At 40.7% G+C, this 9,166-nt stretch overlaps 1 protein-coding gene across 1 annotated transcript; it reads right to left on the bottom strand.

Moving 5' to 3' along the window:
* Positions 1 to 3,724: 3,724 nt before the first annotated feature.
* LOC138885238 (uncharacterized) lies at positions 3,725 to 7,072 on the bottom strand. Its single transcript, XM_070166155.1, has 4 exons — positions 6,719 to 7,072; positions 6,069 to 6,216; positions 5,669 to 5,890; positions 3,725 to 3,897 (listed from the first exon to the last, which is right to left on the bottom strand). The coding sequence occupies exons 1-4, from the start codon at positions 7,070 to 7,072 to the stop codon at positions 3,725 to 3,727; spliced, it is 897 nt and encodes a 298-aa protein (XP_070022256.1).
* Between the last annotated feature and the right edge of the window lie 2,094 nt (positions 7,073 to 9,166).

The raw sequence follows: 9,166 nt of genomic DNA on the forward strand, positions 1-9,166 counted from the left end.
TCATTTTCGTCTCTATTTTTTTTAGGGCCAGTTTCGGCCTTTTGTAAGGTGCGGCTATTGCGCACGTATATATAAATAAAACAGTTACTTCGCCTTTGTGTATCTTTTGTTTTTCTTTCCCTTCCCTTGCTTGTTACATATCTTTTTATTTTGGCGTAGACCTTCGGATTATTTTTTTTGTGACGAGTCCCTAATTTTTCGATTTTGGAACCCGACCTTAACCGGATCGAGTAGGATCTTGTCGCGTGAGTCCGAATGAAGTCTCTTTGGATCTGCCCATCCGGGCGAGGCTGACTTTTGATTCGTCGCTTTAGGCGGTATCATCCTTGATTTAAACGAGGTTGAATTCAGATCCGCCCTTTTGGACGAAATCAGTTTTGACTTGAACATTCGAGTGGGATTGAGTTTAGACTTGCCGACTTAGGCGAAGTAAACTTTTTCAGATGTACTCGAGCGGAGTCGAACTTGGAATTGTTGTCTGGAGTGAGGTCCATTTCTGACTTTATTTGAACGAGTTCTAACTTTTCCTTTTATTTTACGGTGGTCAGTGGCTGTAAAGGTGTTGTTCCGAGCGAAGTCAAATTGTAACCTTCTTGTTTTGATGATGGCCAGTGGCCGTAAAAGTGTTAATTCAAGTAAGGTCGAATTGTAACCCATTTGATTCGACGATGTCCAGTGGCTGTAAGGTTGTTATTTCGAGCAAGATCAAAATAGTAACCCGTTGCAATTCGAGCGAGGTTGAATTTTTCTTTTGGTGATGGCCGTTGGCCATAGGGGTATCATTTCGAGCAAGGTCGGAAAGTTAACCCGTTATAATTCGAGCGAAGTCGAATTCTTCTTTTGTCTATGGCCGTTGGCCGTAGGGGTGTTATTTCGATCAATGATCGAAATATCAACCCGTTATAATTCGAGCGATGTCGAATTTTTCTTTTGACGATGGTCGTTGGCCGTAGGGGTGTTATTTCGAGCAATGGTCGAAATGTTAACCAGTTATAATTCGAGCGATGTCGAATTTTTCTTTTGGCGATGGTCGTTGGCCGTAGGGGTGTTATTTCGAGCAATGGTCAAAATGTTAACCTGTTATCATTCGAGCGGTGTCGAATTATTCTTTTGGCGTTGGCCGTAGGGGTGTTATTTTGAGTAATGGTCGAAATGTTAACCCCTTATAATTCAAGCGAAGTCGAATTCTTCTTTCGGCGAAGGCCGTAGGGGTGTTATTTTGAGCAATGTCGGAATGTTTCAAGCGAAGTCGAATTTTTCTTTTGGTGATGGCCGTTGGCCATAGGGGTGTCATTTCGAGCAAGGTCGGAATGTTAACTCGTTATAATTCGAGCGAAGTCGAATTTTCTTTTGGCGATGGTCGTTGGCCATAGGGGTGTTATTTTGAGTAGTGGTCGAAATGTCAACCCGTTATAATTTGAGCGATGTAGAATTTTTCTTTTGGAGATGGCCGTTGACCGTAGGTGTGTTATTTCGAGCAATGATCGAAATGTTAACCCGTTATAATTCGAGCGATGTCGAATTCTTCTTTTGGCGATGGCCGTAGGGGTGTATGGTCGTTGACCCATACACCTATAACTTGATAATGCTGATAGATCAAGTTATGTGCATGACTAATATTTTATATTTAAGAAATTGTACAATCTTGCTTTTTATTAGAAGTCGTTAGTTTGTATGTATGAATTCTACGAGGAGGAGGAGGACAAAAAGTATTGCAATAGAAGAAGATAGAGTCTCGCTTCCTGCATCTTGTCATACATAGGAGCCACACCCACCTTCTCCCGAATATCTTCATTCTTAATCTTATCCATCCTAGTGTGCCCGCACTCTGCCCCATACAACATGGTCGGTCTAACTACTACTATATAAAACTTACATTTGAGTATCGATGACACTTTCTTATCACACATGACTCCAGATGCTAACCTCCACACCTCACCCCTATACGGTGTGTGACGTCCTTGTCGGTCTCTCTGTACCCCTGGATAACCGACATAAGGTACTTGAAATGTCACGACCCAAATCGATGGGTCGCAACGGGCACCCGGTACCTTACCCAACCGAGTACCAACATAGCGTATCTTTCTTATTACATCATTATATACACGTGACATACGGGCCTAGTAGGCCAATATAATCATTTATAAACTCAAATATAGGCCAACAAGGCCGTACAATCTTTCATGTATATGACATATGTCTACAAGCCTCTAAGAATACATAAATGTCATAGAGGTCGGGATAGAGTCCCGCCATACCAAATAATACACGACTAAATCATACTAACCAAACAAGCAACTCCGAAGCAAATGGAGCCCACCAAAATCTTCCGCTGAGCTGATAGCCTACTTGGAGGGCTCTCGACCTGTCTATCGGGACCTGCGGGCATGAAACGCAGCGTCTCGAGGCAAAAGGGATGTTAGTACGAATAATGTACCGAGTGTGTAAGGCACATAAGTAAGTACATCAGAGACATGGAAGAAATATAGAGTACATGACTCAACCTGCAAGTCTGAATAACTTTGTAAATCATAAATTACTTTTAGCGTCATGCATGTGCGTATGAATGTCATGTCGTGCATAGGTACATGTTTCATTACATCATCAGCCTCTGAGGACATTCCATTATATCATACCGGCCACTGTGGCAAAATCATCATCGTATACCAGCTGATCAGGTGGTGGTGCATATATAACGCCATAACCTTTCCCATATCCCATGTACATATATATATATATATATATATATATACGCATATATAATGCCGTTTGAATACATACATATATATGCGTATATAACGCCAGTTGAATACATACATATATATGTGTATATAACGCCGTTTGAATCATATTTCAGCCACTGTAGGTGCCACTTTCTTAGGGAGTGCATACAATGTTGTTTTGATATTGTTGTCACACGACCATTTCCTCTTTAGGTCGTTGTACTGAGATTGAAACCTTCTTACTTATTTCCTCAGCTAGTCTTTCATCGTAGTACTTAGGGAAGACCCTCTAACTCTTGTAAAGATGCGAGCTTATTATATCGTATTCTCGATAGAATATTTGATGTTCATGCTTACTTGTAATCCATAGTTACTTACCTCCATACACATCTTCTCGTACGGCTGCTTCTGAACTGAAATTTTGTCTATCTTCCCAGTGGAACGGTCTTTTACTTTTGTAACAATTATATGGTACCTTTAACTACCCCAACTCCTATTTTAATATTTTTTCTCAAGTATTATAATGATATTCTCCGAGGCTGAATTCTCTATGTTGAGTTCTACTGTGTTTATCTTACACGATCTGATGACTCGTATGTAACCTCCTGTTTAGCCATAACTGGGATCTTCCTAGACAATTACTAACTACTCGTTGGCCCATTCTCATATCAATATTCCTTGTAATCTTTCTTGGGTTATTTCCTTTGTCTTAACTTACGTCTCACACTGGCTCCTTATTTATTAATAACAGCTCGAGCATGAACCTTTACTCCCTCTCCTTGATGTCGTGCTTGCACAATATTCTTGAATCGTAGTGTATCTATAAGATTTGGATAAGTACCATCTCATTCCTCTTTCATTTATCGCATTCTTCCTTTACCATTCCATAGTCACTAGAACCACTTAATTCTGACTTAATGCCACATCACTCCATATTCCCCCCATTAGGGGTGTACTAAGAGTTGGAGCTACGACGACCTGCCTATAGATATTTCACTTTTTCATCTTTGGCGTCCTTTCACATTATCGATGACTCTTACTCGCCTTGCGGTAATCCTTCCGTACCAATGATAGCAGAATTCCTTACTCACGATGGTGAAATTCAGTATAACTGGAACATACATTCCCTTAAGCTGAACTTTGCTTACATTGCTTGTTGTAGGGAAGCGTCTTCCTGAATGATCATTCTCTGAATTTCTCATGAATCTTCTTTTGTCGTCCATTCTATTATTAGCATAACAAAATCTGAAGTTCTTATGATGGCGACTATCACCAGTCACTCAGTCCCTAATTCATGTTTAGTTTATCTTGTTCACCAATCCATGCTGGTTCTATTACTCCGGGGTCTAACTTTTCCTCTTGATAATCACGCTAGAGTTGCGAATTTATTTCTTGAAATGAGGACATGATTGGATGGCCTATACTCTTTTGTTGTCCCAAGGCCTGTCACTTCTCGTTTCTTCCTTCACTTGACTATAGATTTTGTAATATTGTCATCTTTTGATATACCATTGTCATCCATGTAGCACATCTTACTCATAATGCTTTATTAACTCTTTTCTTATTTTCCGCTAATATTTATGCCTATCACTTTATTCTGAAAACTTGAACACGACATTCTTTTGCTCTTAGATTCCCTTTGCTCTATCCAATGGCTCTTCAAGTTGCTTAACGTTCTCGCTTTACTAAGGACGCGAGCCACACTAAGGTAATATTTATCCCTTCAAGGCTTATAGTGCATGTCTTTGTAGTACTCATATCTGGCTGCACTATTTTAAAGTGTACCATCTGGGTGTCTCACAAGGAGATCTATTAGTACATTTGCAATATCCTTCGGAAATGTCAACTATGTTACTATTGAATATAACTCAAAAAGCTTATGTTCCTCTGCCTCAATTATAAACGTTGTTAACCTTCATTAACTGGGCGCCTCGTACCCTTCTTCATTTTGCTTCTTTTGCTTGTTGAAACTTGTATTTATCTTCTTAATCTCTCATTGTCTTTCACCATAAAGATGGATAGACATTCTTGCCTTAAGGCTTTTTATTAGGAAGCTTACATCTTTCAGTATACCCATGATCTGTTGAAGACCTTATATTTACTTAACATAAGCATGATACGAAGGCGAGTTCCTCTAATTTAACACTTCCACAGCTATATCTCTTATCGATCATCTTTCTGAACGTAGGCATCGTCTTATTATGAATAAAATAGAAGCTCGAGACTTGAATTCTTATAAGTGAGGTCTACCACACGATCTAGAGTAAGAAGAAAGAGTGATAGTCTTAAATGCTCTGTAGCCTCCTGGTTATAAGTGTGGTGCACGACACACCCATAAACAAGACTCTACTAGACACGACTTGTAGACTCCCTAGGACAGAACTGCTCTGATACCACTTTGATGACTAATGTCTCATAATATACTAAATCTTTGCCACCTTTCAAGCACTATGTAAGAGTCATAATGTTATATAAATGGGCTGCCACATTTTTTTCTCAAACTTTATTCAAAATTACTTAATTAGCTAAATTTACTTGGTTAATCTTATCCAAATATATCCTCAATTAATTAAGTAATATTCCGTTATCCGGTAATTAATCAATTACCCGCAAAATTGAGAGTTATTCCCACTTACTTAAAATATTACTCACTTTTCACATACCTTATGCACCTTACTATTATGGTCATGTGGTACCTCGCATGACACTATTCCATAAATATTGGGTATTAACGCTCGGCCCGAATTCTATTCCAACATGCCAAACTTGAACGAAAATTCATTTTCTTTGATTTTCTTACCCTCTCACCTTCACGAATTTACTTATAACTTGTTTGAAATAACATAATACTTAAAAACTCAAAAATAATCTCATTCATGAGCTTATATCAATTTACTCATGGTGTATTTTCATGTATGAAAACATGGGGTGTAACATGAAACTACCTCTCTTGGAGATGACCCGTGATCCAAGCCTCAAATCCATGCCCGCTTCCCTCGACTTGGCGCTGAAGTTGCACTCCAGGTTTTTTGTCTTAGTCTTGCTCAACTTGAGACCCTTAGACTCAAAGGTCTGTCTCCAAACATCAAACCTCTCCTTAATACCGCCTCGTGTCTCATCAATCAGAACTATGTCATCAGCGAATAACATACACCATGGCACCTCTCCTTGAATATGGTATATCAGTGTGTCCATTACCAGGCAAATACGAATGGGGTGAACGTAGATCCTTGGTATAACCCTATAAGAATCGGGAAATGCTCCGAGTCATCTCCCGTTATCCTAACCCGAGTCTTAGCTCCATCATACATGTCCCTGATTGCCTAATGTAAGCTATCGGCACACCTTTTGCCTCCAAGCATCTCAAGAGAACCTCCCTAAGGAACCTGTCATACGCTTTCTCCAGGTCAATAAACACCATATCCTTCTTCGTAACCTTGTACTGTTCCACCAACCTCCTAATAAGGTGGATAGCTTCCGTAGTCGAACAATCCTGCATGAACCCAAACTAGTTGTCAGACACAGTCCTCCTCTCCCTTCCACCACCCTCTCCCAAACTTTCATGGAATCACTTAATAACTTGATACCCCTATAGTTGTTACAACACCGGATATCACCTTTTTTCTTGTATAACGGTACCACCGTACTTCACCTACACTTATCCGACATCCTCTTTGTCCTGAAAATAACATTGAACAACCCAATCAACCTCTCCAAGCCTGTTCCACTCACACACCTCCAAAATTTCATTGGAATTTCATCTGGCCAGGTTACTCTGCCCCTACTCATCTTATGCATAGCCCCTACAACCTCCTAAACCTTAATACGCCTACAATACCTAAAGTTTTGGTGACTCTCCGAATGCCCCAAATCACCTAGTACAATATTCCGACCCCCTCTTTATTCAGAAGTCCATGAAAGTAAGTAGGCCATCTTCGCTTAATCTGAGCCTACTTTATCAATATTCTACCGTCCTCCTATTTGATGTACCTCACTTGGTCCACGTCCCGAGTCTTCCTCTCTCTCGCCTTAGCCAGCCGAAATAACTTCTTATCCTCGCCTTTGTCCCCCAGTTCCTCGTACAGACGACCAAACGCTGCAGTCTTAGCCTCTGTGGCCGCCCGCTTCGCCTCCTTCCTCGGTAGCTTATACCTATCTTTGTTCGCTCTCCTCTCCTCCTCGCCTGTGCTCCCTACTAACTTCAGGTATGTTGCCTTCTTCGCTTCTACTTTGCCTTGGACTACTTTATTCCACCACCAGTTGTCTTTGTGCCCGCCAGAGTAACCTTTTGAGACCCCTAACACCTCACTTACCACCTCCCTTACACAGATCGCCACCGTCGTCCGCATAGCGCTCCCGTCCCTGCTACTCATCCAGGCTCCCACAGTTGTAACCTCACCCCCAATTCCTGAGCTTTATCCTTAGTCAATGCTCCCCACCTGATCCTCGATTGTCCTCGAGCAGACCTCTTCTTCCTCTTTATCATGATACTGACGTCTATCACCAAGAGCCTATGCTGCATCGCGAGGGGCTCACCCAGGATAACCTTGCAATCCCTGCACAATCCTCTACCACACCTTCTGAGAAGGAGATAATCAATGAGACCTCGCCACCATACTTTAGAAAGTAACTAGATGCTCCTCCCTATTCGGAAAACTAGAGTTCTCGATCACCAGCTCAAAATCCTAATGAAATCGAACAACGAAGTTCCTCCTCCATTACTATCCCCAAAGTCGAAGAAGTTATGCACCTCGCCATAACCATCAGCAATCGACCCAATATGGCCATTGAAATTCACTCCTATAAATAACCTCTCAGCCGGCGATATATACGCACAATCTCATCCAACCCCTCCCAGAAGCGCCTTTTAACCTCTTCATCCAAGCCCGCTTGCGGCGCCTAAGCGCTAACGACGTCTAGGGTGCACTCTCCAACCACTAACTTAATAGACATTAATCTATCATTCACCCGCCTAACCTCTACCATAGACCCTCTAAGTTTCCTATCCACCAAAATGTCCACTCCATTTTTTCCCTTCATGACTCCAGAGTACCACAGCTTATACCCGTATGTATCCCTCGCCTTCGATCCTACCCACATAGTCTCCTGGACACAAGCTATCTTGACCTTACTCTTTTGGAAAATCTTCGCCAACTTTATAGACTTACCCGTCAATATACCTATGTTCCATGACCCAATCCTCAACCTACAGGCTCCCTTGTTCCCCTTACCCCTTGCCTCCCATCCCACCCCTGCCCCAACTCCCGCATCCCCCGAGGACATGATCTTACTCTACCATTCCAGACCACATCAACTATACCAACGACAGACTACGGAAAATCACTAAAACAAAATAGGCAACGGACCCAACTAGAAGATAGCAAGTTGCAACTACAGGCACACTAATAGTATGATTAAACTAATGCTAACAAAAATGGCAACAATTTAACTAACCAAGAAGAGAAACAGGAATGCGGGAGGTACCAACTCCCGAGGAAAGAACCTAGATATTTGACTTGGTGCACACCCGAGCTGCTATCTTGAGCAATTATCGTTATTTATTTTTTCATTTCACTCGTAATTATAGAATGGGAGGTAATAACCAGTGCACCACCTGATTATTGACTCGTGTATACTTAATTTATTTTTTCCAATATTACTGTTTGAATTATTACCTTTAATAACCTCTTTACTAAGAAGCTAATCCTTCATAGACAATCAACTTAAGATGGAAGGTGCTTTTGTTATCAACAGGCAGAATAGCCTGCTAGACACTTATACTTGTTGACATTTGTCATTACGGTCCATATATTCAACGAGGTTTTATCTAGGCACTTATAGTTGATCAAAAGCGATATCTTAGACCCCTCTGACGATGCGTGACTCTCAATCGCATGATGCTAGAATCCACGTCAGATAAAATTATGCTACATCACCTTTTCTTTTTAGTTTTACATGAAAAAGAAATAATCCTTATATCTTCTTCTTCTTTTTAGCTTTTTGTTTTCTTTTTCTCGTTCTTCTTCGCCATCACCTTTTCCTTATTGTATTGGGAAAAATTGAGTTTACATATTAAAGTGATTGGAAGATGACGTGTCATGACACGTAGACTGGTCAAAGAGTTATAATTGGCAAAGAGGCACGAGTTACAATAGATACGAGCAGAGGCATAAGAGGAGGCACGGGCGGATACTCAAAAGATTCAACGCCCGTACCTATTTAAGTCCAAGAATTAAGGAGAATGAATCTGACAGCACAAGAGAGTACATATACAGTATTTAATGAGCATTAAATACTAAAAACGTTAGAGAATCTATACTAAAATACAATAATTATGTAACGTAGCATTTAATGTCTTTAATTGTCTATAATGGCCTTATTTTGACAAAGGCAAAATGCATATTTCCAAGATAGCTATAAAAGGGAAAGAATGGGTCAATTGT

This window comes from Nicotiana sylvestris, chromosome 2 (genome assembly GCF_000393655.2).
Source record: "Nicotiana sylvestris chromosome 2, ASM39365v2, whole genome shotgun sequence".
In the NCBI taxonomy this organism is placed as follows: Eukaryota; Viridiplantae; Streptophyta; class Magnoliopsida; order Solanales; family Solanaceae; genus Nicotiana; species Nicotiana sylvestris.